General features: G+C 30.6%; 1 protein-coding gene across 4 annotated transcripts in view; it reads left to right on the top strand.

Annotated features, from left to right (window-relative positions):
* Nucleotides 1-12,405, top strand: part of LOC132719703 (patatin-like phospholipase domain-containing protein 7) — a 39,560-nt gene that overhangs the window by 9,603 nt on the left and 17,552 nt on the right. For 3 of the 4 annotated variants that reach the window (XM_060703543.1, XM_060703540.1, XM_060703541.1), the window contains exons 14-27: nucleotides 205-282; nucleotides 970-1,044; nucleotides 1,424-1,557; nucleotides 1,975-2,106; nucleotides 3,239-3,412; nucleotides 4,137-4,279; nucleotides 5,034-5,162; nucleotides 5,811-5,874; nucleotides 7,223-7,246; nucleotides 8,152-8,320; nucleotides 9,355-9,537; nucleotides 10,113-10,231; nucleotides 11,217-11,373; nucleotides 11,876-11,939. In XM_060703543.1, coding sequence (XP_060559526.1) covers nucleotides 205-282; nucleotides 970-1,044; nucleotides 1,424-1,557; nucleotides 1,975-2,106; nucleotides 3,239-3,412; nucleotides 4,137-4,279; nucleotides 5,034-5,162; nucleotides 5,811-5,874; nucleotides 7,223-7,246; nucleotides 8,152-8,320; nucleotides 9,355-9,537; nucleotides 10,113-10,231; nucleotides 11,217-11,373; nucleotides 11,876-11,939 — 1,645 coding nt within the window. The remainder of the gene's footprint in view (nucleotides 1-204; nucleotides 283-969; nucleotides 1,045-1,423; nucleotides 1,558-1,974; nucleotides 2,107-3,238; nucleotides 3,413-4,136; nucleotides 4,280-5,033; nucleotides 5,163-5,810; nucleotides 5,875-7,222; nucleotides 7,247-8,151; nucleotides 8,321-9,354; nucleotides 9,538-10,112; nucleotides 10,232-11,216; nucleotides 11,374-11,875; nucleotides 11,940-12,405) is intronic. The other variant, XM_060703542.1, reaches the window with a different exon arrangement.

The raw sequence follows: 12,405 nt of genomic DNA, 5'->3' as shown, positions 1-12,405 counted from the left end.
ATATAGAGTGTTGTCTATGCCCTTGTGTTGGGAGTCTTGTGACATGATGTAATACATGTATATATTGCTGACATCTTTTCTGCAATCAATTAAAATGAATAACCATTACGACTGATTACTAATGAAATGATTTACTATTACAATGTACTACATTTAGATGATTATATAGAAATGTAACTTGTATCATATTGTATATATGTGCAGGATGAGTCACTATTAGAGGACAGGGTACACTTACATACATACAGAGGTGGAGTCAATCTGATGAAACAAGGGGATCAGGTATAGCTTTATCCTTGTATTACAACATGACTGACCTTCCAGTCATTGTACAAATTTTCTTTCAGAATAATCTGTTATCATTTTAAGAAAAAAATTTATATATAGTTCTAAACTATTTCAATTATAATTACTTACTATTTCAAAATCATATATAAGAAAAAAGTATGTTGTATACATGTTTCCAGTAAACACAGGGAGTCCATAAACCTAGTGTAAATGGAATCTGTACCAGTATTAACTTGTTTTTCTTCAAGTTGCTGCCAATTTCACCACATAAATCATTTGAAACAGCAGGATAGGTTGAATACTGTTTGGAACCAAATTGTTTTTAACCCCTAGCCTGCTAGCTATGACTGAATTTACCCATGTTTCCAGTTCAGACCAAGATCAGAGACACATTTATGTTGTTTAATCATAATCTACACTGTTTGCTTTTGAGAACTAAATTATTTGATTTCTTTTCAAACTAGCAAATCTAATGTTAATATCACTTTCCTAAGCAAGTTAAGTGGGCATAAAGATTAGAGTATATTGAATTTTAATAAAATTGAGCAAATTTTGCACATATGTAAATATTAAATTCATGTGAATAGAGTATTTACATTAGATTGTTTTTAATCTGGGGGAAAAAAATTGTCCTAGTTTTAATGAAGTTGTGTTAAGGCAGAGATTTTTGATATTTTTCAGGAAGCATCAATATTATTTGTGGTCAGTGGTCAGCTGAATGTATTACAGCATTATGTTGGAGAAGTATCAAAAGAGGTATTTTGAATATTTAAATAAACTCATTTCTGCTAGTATCAATATTTCATGTAACTGAAAATCTTGTATATTCAGTTATACTTGTAAAGCATTTTTTGTGAATGTTTGTATTGTACTGTATGTCTTTATAAATGTATTTAAAATACAAATGATTTTTGGTATCTTTTTAGTTTTAGTGACAAAAATGGCATGCATTTGTCATTAGTATAGTGACAGACCAGTAGAAACACAGGCCAGTCTGTATGTTCATGCAGTGTAAGCAGATTGTGAGCTGGCACTTTAAGTTGTTTGATATTCCATGAATAAACAATTTCAAAAAAGGTTCAGCCCATCATGTTCATCAGGGCGAGTTATTTTGAACACACGTGTATATTTTCAGGTGAAATTATTTTCTGCCCAGCCAGGTGAGATTGTAGGAGCTCTAGCTGTGTTGACGGGAGAACCTTCTTTCTTTACTATAAGATCAAAATATGAGACCAGAGTTGTTGTTATCTCAAAGAAGGATTTCTACCTGTAAGACATTCTTTGTTGCATATACAGTATATCGTATTACCAGAATTAAACCATTTTAATTATTAATACATTTTATGTTCAAAATATATCTGCAAGTTTTATTTCATGATTCTTAAGATACTATGTAGAGGTGAATAGTATTATGAATATTCTTATTTAATATGCTGTATGACTCGTACAGGTCTTTGTAAAAATTATCTTCCCACAGATTTGAATTTTGTTGACAGTTGATCTTTACAATGAAATAACTTTTCAAACATTACAACAGTATGCAAACAGAGTTATGAGTATTAGCTTCATGTTGGATTTGAAAAAAAAAATCTTAATTTTGTGAGGTTGCATTTTTTTTTCTCATAAATACCAACAATACTAGTAAACAGGTGCTTAACTAAAGTAACATAAAATTGATAATTTCAGGATAATGAGAGAGCAGCCATCTGTTGTGTTAAATGTAGCTTCAACAACACTGATACGACTAACACCATTTGTACGTCAGATAGACTTTGCTCTAGATTGGATGATGATAGAAGCTGGTAGAGCTCTCTTCAGGTAGTTAATATGTTAACTGTTTCTTGTCCATGATTTGATGATACTGAAGGAATAAATGTAGATTAATTGTTAACTATATAGATATTATAAAAGGTTAAAGATTCTTAATTTACCGTTATGTTTAATGTTGCACAAAATGTTAGGAGTCTTTTTTCTATCATTGTTATTTCAAATTATTAAAGGTATTGTATTGTATGGGCGTGCATATATTTTGACATCATTTGCATTATACAAGCATAGCGTAAGTACTGCTGAATGTTAGCGTTACATTATAACTATGTCAATGAAAAGCCAATTGTTTTTGCTATAAACAGTTCTTATTTTAGATTTGTGATAAATAGAATATTGCAATTGTGTAGCTTCAGTACTAAATTTATTGAACTTGTTAAATAAAGTAATATTATGCTCGCCAGATGCTTGCATAATATCATTTTATTCAACTCATTCAATAAATAGAATATAGAACTTACACTCATTTATTTTCCTCTATGTAAGAAATGAGCTGCTTCTTGCTAATAATAGATATTTGACAGATATTTGAAACTTAAGCATTTGTATTAGGAATAGCAATAAGTCACTGGTTAATTTTGGTAGTCATATGACCATCCAAATGTAAGTTAATTGATTCTTTAGTACTCAGTAAAAATTGTATCACTTCCATTTTTCCTTGTATAATGAAAAATATCTATAATTTCCGAAATATATCTCCTCTCTAGAAACGTTTTAACTTGATAAATGTAACTGAAACATCCATGCAGAAAGGGGCATATTTTATTGCAATTTGACAATGATTTAGAAGGCAGGCAATCAACAATTTGACTGGTTTATACAATAAACATCAACTTAGCCGCTTATATCATTTTTGACTGTTATCAAGATTTCATTACCATAATAGTGTTTTATATAATTCATGAATTCTGTTAGAATAACTGTTACACTAGAATGTTAACTAGAAAGTTGATGACGTTAGTTAAAAAAATTGTTTCAGAACTATTTTTCAGGAAGATAATGGAATAGTCGCTACTTTTGTTCAATATTTAAACTAAGTTGTGTATTCAATATGTTGTACTGAAAAAACAAACTAATGCTGAGCCTTCATTAAATGAGTTTATTACATTTTATATGTTTACAGACAAGGTGACCATTCTGATTCTATCTATATTGTATTAACTGGTCGTCTGAGAACTGTGATAACCAATGCAGGTAATAAGAAGGAAATGGTGGGAGAATATGGTAGAGGAGAACTGGTTGGTATTGTCGAAGTCCTTACACAGCAGGAGAGGGTAACAACTGGAATAGCTGTAAGGTATGGTTGCCATGTTGTCTTGAACATGGTTTTGCTTACCTTCCTGAGTAATATCAGATAAAACATTTATAGCTTTTTTTCTTCATTTGTCAGTGATATATTTTGCAGGTTCAAATTTGGCTTTTTATAGTCTTATGGAGACAAATGTAAATGTTTGTGAAATTGGTCTATGTTGGAATGTCTTACCATATTTCATTAATCCTATTTCATTTTGGTGGAGTTTAAAGTCATTGTGAATAATGTCATTTGTGTTAAAAAAATAATTGTTTACACTTTTGCTTATTCAACCTTTTGCTTATTCAACCTTTTGCTTATTCAACCTTTTGCTTATTCACTGACCCTTGTTTTTCACAGATGTTAGGTATATACCTGGGTGGGTCTTCTGATTTTGATAGAGTTAGGGGTCACATGGGTGAAAGTCAAGGACACCAGTTCTAATTATGGATTTTTACATGTTTGCTCATACAGAATTATTTTTAAATTATTGACCCATGTCTATCGTATATATAGAACGTGGTTGGTAGCCTTTTTGGTTGGAGGGCGATAGTACTAAACATAGATGTTTACATTTTCATACGAATGAAACTTGTAGTATATTGACAAAAGTGCAGTTTCAGGGACTTTACATCGCCTTTAGCATTATATTTTGTTTTTAAAAAAAGAATCAAATTCTTAACCTATTCTCTAGTTCATATTTTGTGCATTGTTGTTTTATTTTTCACAGAGACACAGAATTAGCCAAGCTTCCTTCTGAACTATTAAATGTGATAAAGAGAAAGTTTCCACAGGTTGTAACCAGGTTGATTCATTTACTGGGTCAACGTATTATAGGTTCTATGAGAAGTAAAGATTCATTACAAATATCTGGTAGGTTTTTCATTTTGTCTTATTTTGTAAAAAAAAATATTTCAATGGAGATATATTTAAGAATAGGTTTTTTTTACGGTGCTTGAGTAATTTGTAGTATTTATAACTCAGCTGAATTTGTGAAAGGAACATGTTCTGTTCTGAATTTAGATCAATCATTGAAAGATTTCTGTATCAAAAATAAAAAGATTGAAGGGGTAACATTACAGAGATTAGTTAGACTAAATAGTTGTGCATAAACTGGTCACTAGTAGCCCCTCTCAAGTTATGGATATGAAAAATTTTCCCTGTCATTATTAGTAAGATATATTGCTCCTTATTTTGTTTATTTTATACACTTACATACCTTTAAGCCTTAACCTGCTGAATTTCTTAAAGATATATTATGCTGAAATTTGATATTTGGATAAAAATTGATAATTACGATACAGTCTCTTTTGAAATGTATTCAGGAAGAATTTGCTAGATTTCATTAAATTTCTATCCAAAGGTAAGCATAGACTATCTTTAAATGGACTTGTTCATTATCAATTTTGGGGATATAAAAATGAAAATTTGAAGTTGGCTAGCCAACAGTAACGAGCCTGCTCTGATTACATGAAAGATTAGGCTGGGCTGGCCTGTCTATACTGGTAGCAGAGGGTAATCACTTCCTGTTCAAGCAGAGTAATGATTAGAGTATTCTTTGCTTTATATTCATCAACATTTGAGTGTATTTATTGTATGTATAAATCTGTATGTTTTATATATATAGAGACAATGCAAGGTGTAGATGCAAGAGGGTCAGTGAATAATCTGGCAACTGTTGCCATCTTACCAGCTTCTAGTGATGTTCCTCTTACCAACTTTACACTAGAATTACAACATGCAGTAAAAGCTATTGGTAAGTTTATATCTAACTTGCTAGTAAAGTAGTCAAATTACATGAACCATTATTCTTTCATTCATTGAAGGTACCTACACAAAAATTCAAATGGCTTGTCACAAATGATCACAATTTATTGACAATATCCAATTCTAGTCATCATATCAAAGGTCAAGGTCACTAGTGATTTAGCTTGATGGTTGCTATGTTGTCAATAATAATTATAGTAATAGTAAAAAACTATATATTAGAAATACAAATGTAATAATAATTAATTATGATAATGATCAGGATGATCTTGAGTAATGTCCAGCTTGTGTTTTGAAAAAGAGTTTTTCTCATTATGTTGTAAGTAACTCCTTGATATTTGTAGAATAATATACATGTTTATGCTTGAAGTCATTAATTATGTTTGATTTCTTTCTTTCTTTATGTTCTGTTTATTACATATAATATTTTTGTAAAAAATTGCTGATGGCTGCCACTATTGTTTAGCAATAAGTATATACAGTAGTTGCTCTATAAATAAAACTCATGTCCTTATGTATACTAGTAGGTAATAATGCAAATTTATAAAAAGCGGTGTTCACAGTTATTGTCCATTGTACCATTATGGTGATTTAATACACTATATGGTACTTAATGATAATTTAATACACTATATAGGTCCAGTGACTAGATTTACCAGTGACATTGTTAAGAGATGGCTTGGTGCTGGAGCATTTGACAGGTGAGTTAATTGTTTGATTTACCCTCACAAACTTTGCTGCCAGTAGATTGCATGTATTAGTGACACAATTGTATTGTCAAGTTTTTATACTTATCTAGAAATTCTTGTAGTGTTAACACTATGTAGTGTTAATTAATATTAACAATATTAACAATTCATTGATTTTATTGAGTTTAATGGAAGATTTTTTATATTTTTAACAATTGATTAGGAATGAAAATAATAAATGATATTAAAACCCAAATGCTTGTATGAAATGTAGATATACCCAGGGATTTTTTTTGGCTTATTTTATAGCCGTTATTGGGTCATATTCCCAATTGAAAATAGTATATTATTTTCCCAATTTACAGGAAAAAATTCCCAATTGAAAGTTACAAAATAAAAATATTGAATAAAAATGCTAAAATCTTTGAAAATAAGGGCTCCTTCACTGTATTAGTGCTTAAATGTTTGAAGATGCCATCCTAGACAGTAATTGTTTGCATCAATTTAATCACTGTAAAATTTCAGTCATGCAATTTTTCCCAATTTTTAACAAAACACCGCTGAAATTCCCAATTTTATGGGTATGGGTCATGTTCCCAAAATCCTTAAAAAAATCCCTGATACCCATCTTTAAGTTATTGTATACCGCATTAATACCATTTGTTCCATATAGTAAATGTTGATGATCAACAGTTTCAAATGCTTAAATAACATATTCATTATGCCGATAACATCAGATATGTCTTTTTGTGATCTGAGTGGGGTTAAAAACCAATAAAAATGACTGTCCAGTTAGTGATTTTTTTATTGGATCAAGTGTATAGCCTACTCATTCTCGTAAGTAACCTATACATAGAATGTTGTTGTGTCTTTTTTTTTTGTTCAGAAAAAATTGTATTCTTCTTGTAAAATGAAACTGTGTTTGAACAATCAGAAATTAATGTGGTTCAGTTTACAGAACAAAAACTGATTTTTTTCCCTCAAAAAAACATTTTTTATGGGTTGCCCACTAGAATATGCAGGCTCTACACTTTATCCCATAGAAAATCAGAAAAAATTAAAAAAGGTATTGTAGAAAATACTACATAGACCCTCTTTTGTGTTTGTTTTCCGCCTCACACTGATCACAAATAGTCCTTTGATTAGACACTGTCATATTATATTATTATATTGCACTGTTGTATCCTTTTGTGTAGCATCTTTTAACTAAATGTAAAAATATTTTTAAACAAAAGTATTAATACATATATTGTGAGCATATATTTTTTTGTAGTGTTCCTCAGTTTGTTTTAAATATTTTCACCATTGTATACACAAGTAAATAAAAATTTGTTCTGACGATTGACTAATTGTATACTAGAGCTTACGATGATGTGCAATCAAAGTAAGTGAACAATGTGTGCTTTATGCATGAAATAATCATACTAACTGTCAGTATGTCATGGCTTTATAATGTCACAATATTATAATCTTCATATTCCAACTATCAATGGTGGGAGCATTTTCTGATCACTGCATCATGATTTCTGAAAAGTGATTATAAAATGAGAATAGAAAAGCTTGATACATGTTTAATATAAGTTGTAATATGAATTTGTATGTGTTTTTATGTTGCCATGCTGACTTTAGTAATGTGTTTGCCCTGCTTAGAATTTAGAATTCTCTCAATTGTTAGTCTGAGACATTTCATTTTTGAAATAATGAAATTGAGAGTGTTAAACAGTAAATTTGTTAAAGTGCATGGATGTGCAGACTATGCTGATTCTATACTGGTAGGTTAGACAACTTATAAACACTGCTATCATTATAAGGTCATTGTGATAACCAGTCTGTACTGATTGAATCAATGCTTGTAATATAACAAATGTTTACTGAATCTATAGAAGATATTGATGGATGGAATTCCAACAATGATTGTTTTGTTGCATAACTTTCTCTACTTTGCAGTGATATATCAATGTAACATGTCCTAATATAATAAAAATGAGAATGCTTGCTTATGATTTTTAATGTGTTGCTATTTAGAAATACATGCATATTTTTAATTAATAATATAAGCTATTGTGGAATGACTAATAAGAATTATTATTTATACATGTTTGCATGCATATCCATTTGTAAACTGTTATAAATAATTCCATTATATTTCTAAAACATAACTTTTTGATGCTTTATATATAAAAACATATACTGTATAATGGGAGTAAATAACCGTTCATATGGTGCTATAGTGTATAAAAAGATTGTCTGATGTACAAGAGAAAACTGATATTATGATTGTATTTTCAGTGTAAATGAGTTCCGGTTGTTTAGTTGGTTGGGTCAGCAGGAGGATTTACACAGGGTTATACTGTATCAGTGTGATTATACAATGACAAAGTGGACTAAGATGTGTATTAGACAGTCTGACTGTATCCTCATTGTTGGCATCGCTGGAACCGATCCTAAAGTTGGAGAGGTATAATTTATTTATAGCTTGTATCGTCCTATTTATATCAAAATACACAGAAATATTTAAATGTTGAACATTCAGGTACTTTCTTGAATAATTCTCTTATAAGCATTAAATTTATGTAAACTAGACATATTGTAAACAATCTTGTACATTATCCTATGGTAAAACATAGCTAGTGTACCCTGCAATCTAGTTTTTGGTCTCAGAAAAACTGAAGCACTCGTGGTATAATATCATGATATGAGCCGCGTCAAGACAAAACCAACATTATGGGTTTGCGACCAGCATGGATCCAGACCAGCCTGCGTATTGGCACAGTCTGATCAGGATCCATGTTGTTCGCTTACAAACCCTATAACAAGTAGAGAAACTGATAGCGAACAGCATGGATCCTGGTCGCAAACACATTATGTTGGTTTTGTCATGGCACGGCTCATTATTATGTTTCCTCATCATAACACTAACATTATTTTAATGACAGGTAAAATAGGAGTTCCTATATATTGATTAATATAAATATAATCCATTTCTTTACCTTTCATTCTTCAAATGAAGATTTTGTAATTAAAACCTCACCTGTAATTTTTAGTCACCTACAATTTATAAACATCAAGACATATTTATTATTTCATATGAAAACAATAATGTAGGATTGAATAAGCAGATATATTGACAACATTGAAATGAATGAATTAAAACATCAATATGCATTGTGAACTTTGAATAGTAAAAACTCAAATTTGATTTTCTCAAACATTACTTGTAAAATGTAATTAATTTTTGCAAAATTTTTGTAAAATGTAATTAATTTTTGCAAAATAGTTTCAGTAGTGTCATTGTTAATTTTTAAGTAGTGGGGGCATATAGATCTGCGTTTATAAAAATTTGTCCGTCTTACTATCAGGCTGTCCATCTGTAGACAGACAAAACAGTAAAATGTAAGGGCGTCCATGTCCTTTTTACAAATATCCAGTTTTAATATAAAACATAAACAAGAATAGTGGATATAAATACAATTATTGTATGTACATTTCTAGTTGGAGCAACAGATGGAGACGATAGATGTTCGAGCCCAGAAAGAGCTTGTATTACTTCACCAAGAAGATGCCGATTATCCTCAAGGTACCGTAGAGTGGCTGAACGCTCGTGGTTGGTGCTCATCTCATCATCATATACGCTGTCCTAAACGTGTCTTCAGTAAACGATCTATAGCTAAAATGGTACATTAACATGTTTATATAACTTGTTTGTAATTGCTTTTCTCTCTAGTAATTCCTGGCTGGTAACATGCTAATTAACATGTATGATTTACGGTTTTTCTGTTAATTTTATAACTGCAATGCTTCAGCACTTTAATTGACTCTTCACTGCTTCTTCATTTTTTTGTCAGCTGATAATGTTGCATAATTATATACATGTACAATGCATATTTATTCAGAAAACTTGTGCAAACTTTGATTGACCTTAAGTTGTGTTAAAGGGAGAGGTGGCTTAGAAGTGAAGGTGTCTGCCTCTCAACCCATGGATAATGGGGTTTGGGCCCTTGTAGGTATTAACAACATTTCCTTATATGACACCAGTAGTTACAGGAAGCAAGCTGAAGAATGGTCCAAATAAGCTTTCAAGCTTTCTACTCAATAGAGGTTATGAAAAATATATATATAACTCAGTTTTTTGTTTGAACAGGTTTGACAAAATAAATAAATATTCACAATGCAAATGGGGAGTATGAGAAATAAGATGTAACCATTTGCTTCACGATCAAGGACTATTATTCATATATATATATTTTCAGACACAAGTATATGAGGAGTTAAGTAAGACGAAAGCAGATCGTATGTCAGATATGAGCAGGCTAGCTAGGTTTCTAACTGGAACATCTGTAGGTCTTGTGCTGGGTGGAGGAGGGGCCAGGTGAGAGGGATTTAAATATTTGTTGCTTGATATGCTGTTTCCTAGTGCTTAATTAATGAAAAACAATTTTGCTTGTATGTTGTTTCACTATGAAATCGAAAGAATGTGTTTCACTATGAAATCGAAGAATGTTGTTTCACTATGAAATCGAAGAATGTGTTTCACTATGAAATCGAAGAATGTTGTTTCACTATGAAATCGAAGAATGTTGTTTCACTATGAGATCGAAGAATGTGTTTCACTATGAAATCGAAGAATGTTGTTTCACTATGAAATCGAAGAATGTGTTTCACTATGAAATCGAAGAATGTGTTTCACTATGAAATCGAAGAATGTTGTTTCACTATGAAATCGAAGAATGTTGTTTCACTATGAGATCGAAGAATGTGTTTCACTATGAAATCGAAAGAATGTGTTTCACTATGAAATCGAAGAATGTTGTTTCACTATGAAATCGAAGAATGTGTTTCACTATGAAATCGAAGAATGTTGTTTCACTATGAAATCGAAGAATGTGTTTCACTATGAAATCGAAGAATGTTGTTTCACTATGAAATCGAAGAATGTTGTTTCACTATGAGATCAAAGAATATTGTTTCACTATGAAATCGAAGAATGTTGAATCACTGTGAAATATGTTGTGTCATTGTGCTAATATGTTAAAAATGTTAGCTTAAAATATAAAAAATAGAGACAAGAACTACAACCTTAACTCTGGGATAAACTTTATGTTACTTAACTTATTCAAAATAGTTCTATGAGTGGAGGGTTCTAATTAACAAAATTACAGGTCTGAAAAAACCTTTTTTTTTATAAAATAACATAATGACATAGTTAATTTAGAATATGGTTTCTTTAATTTTATCTTATTTCTTCTAACATTAAGAATGATACATGTACATTTAATAAATATTGTAAATGATTAATAAAAGATGCAATAATATATTACAATGCTACAATTATAAAATGTTTTATATGTTAACAGAGGACTATCTCATATTGGTATTATACGAGCTATGATTGAGGCAAAGATACCTATAGATATTGTTGGTGGGACCAGTATAGGATCATTTATGGGAGCACTGTGGTGTGAGGAGGTGAATCATACCAGGTTTATACAGCGGGCCAGAGAATGGTCAATGGTTAGTATGATTTAATTTATATTTTATATCTACAACACTAATGATTATTATGTTTGCTCTTGACTCTTTGAATGCCAGAGATGAGACTGCATTGACAGCCCTATGCCATAAGCATAGAGCAACTAGAATATATTTACTGGCCAACCTCCATCAACAGAGACTACAACTTTTGATATTTAAAGTTCAACCTCTACAGACAGGCTTTCTATGGAGCAGTTACCACACTACAAGAATATTAATTCTTATGAAAGTAAGAATTAACAATAAATAAAATCTTTCTACAGCAACACATTTCAGAAAAAAAACTTTTTGTCTCCTATAAGGTGTTTGCTTACAGAGATTGGACTGTTTAAGAAACTGGGTTTATTGAAAGAATAATATGATGAATATATACCAAGTGATATTTATGTTCATGAGTTGAATTTGCAGAACAATTCTGACTATTTGTATTGTTAAAAATTGTTCAAATAGTTCTTTGTTGCATTTTCTTGTTTTATTACAGAAAATGACATCAATAGCAAGTAAGATATTTGATCTGACATATCCAGTAGCATCAATGTTCACAGGTAATCTTTTTATATCTATAGTGCTTGATTGTTTAGTGTAAATCTAGTTTATTTATAAAAGTATTTTATTAATTCACTGAATAAAGATAATTATTAGTGATTCTACAATGGAACGCCTCTAATACATTGAATAATTACTGTGATATCATATCATATGTAATAGACATAAGACCAAAACATGAAAGAATTATACATGGAACATGTTGGCAAGTGTGAGATACTTGATGGGATATTTAATATATTTATATAGCAAATGTTAAATTTAAATAGACCAATTCACTTTAAATGTTGCTCCTCTGAAACAGAAGCTTCCATTTTATTGCTAACCTGTGGTGACCTAGTGGTTAAGGTGTCTGCCTCTCAACCTAGGAATCATGCATGGCTTTGAGCCTTACTTGGGTCACGATCATGATCCCTCATGTGACGACACTAGTACTGGTTAGTTCCAGGAAGCGGACTTGTAAGT

The sequence above is a fragment of the Ruditapes philippinarum genome, unplaced genomic scaffold (genome assembly GCF_026571515.1).
Source record: "Ruditapes philippinarum isolate M1 unplaced genomic scaffold, ASM2657151v2 ctg3598_1_1_1_1, whole genome shotgun sequence".
In the NCBI taxonomy this organism is placed as follows: domain Eukaryota; kingdom Metazoa; phylum Mollusca; class Bivalvia; order Venerida; family Veneridae; genus Ruditapes; species Ruditapes philippinarum.
This window is presented reverse-complemented; position numbering and strand designations above follow the sequence as displayed.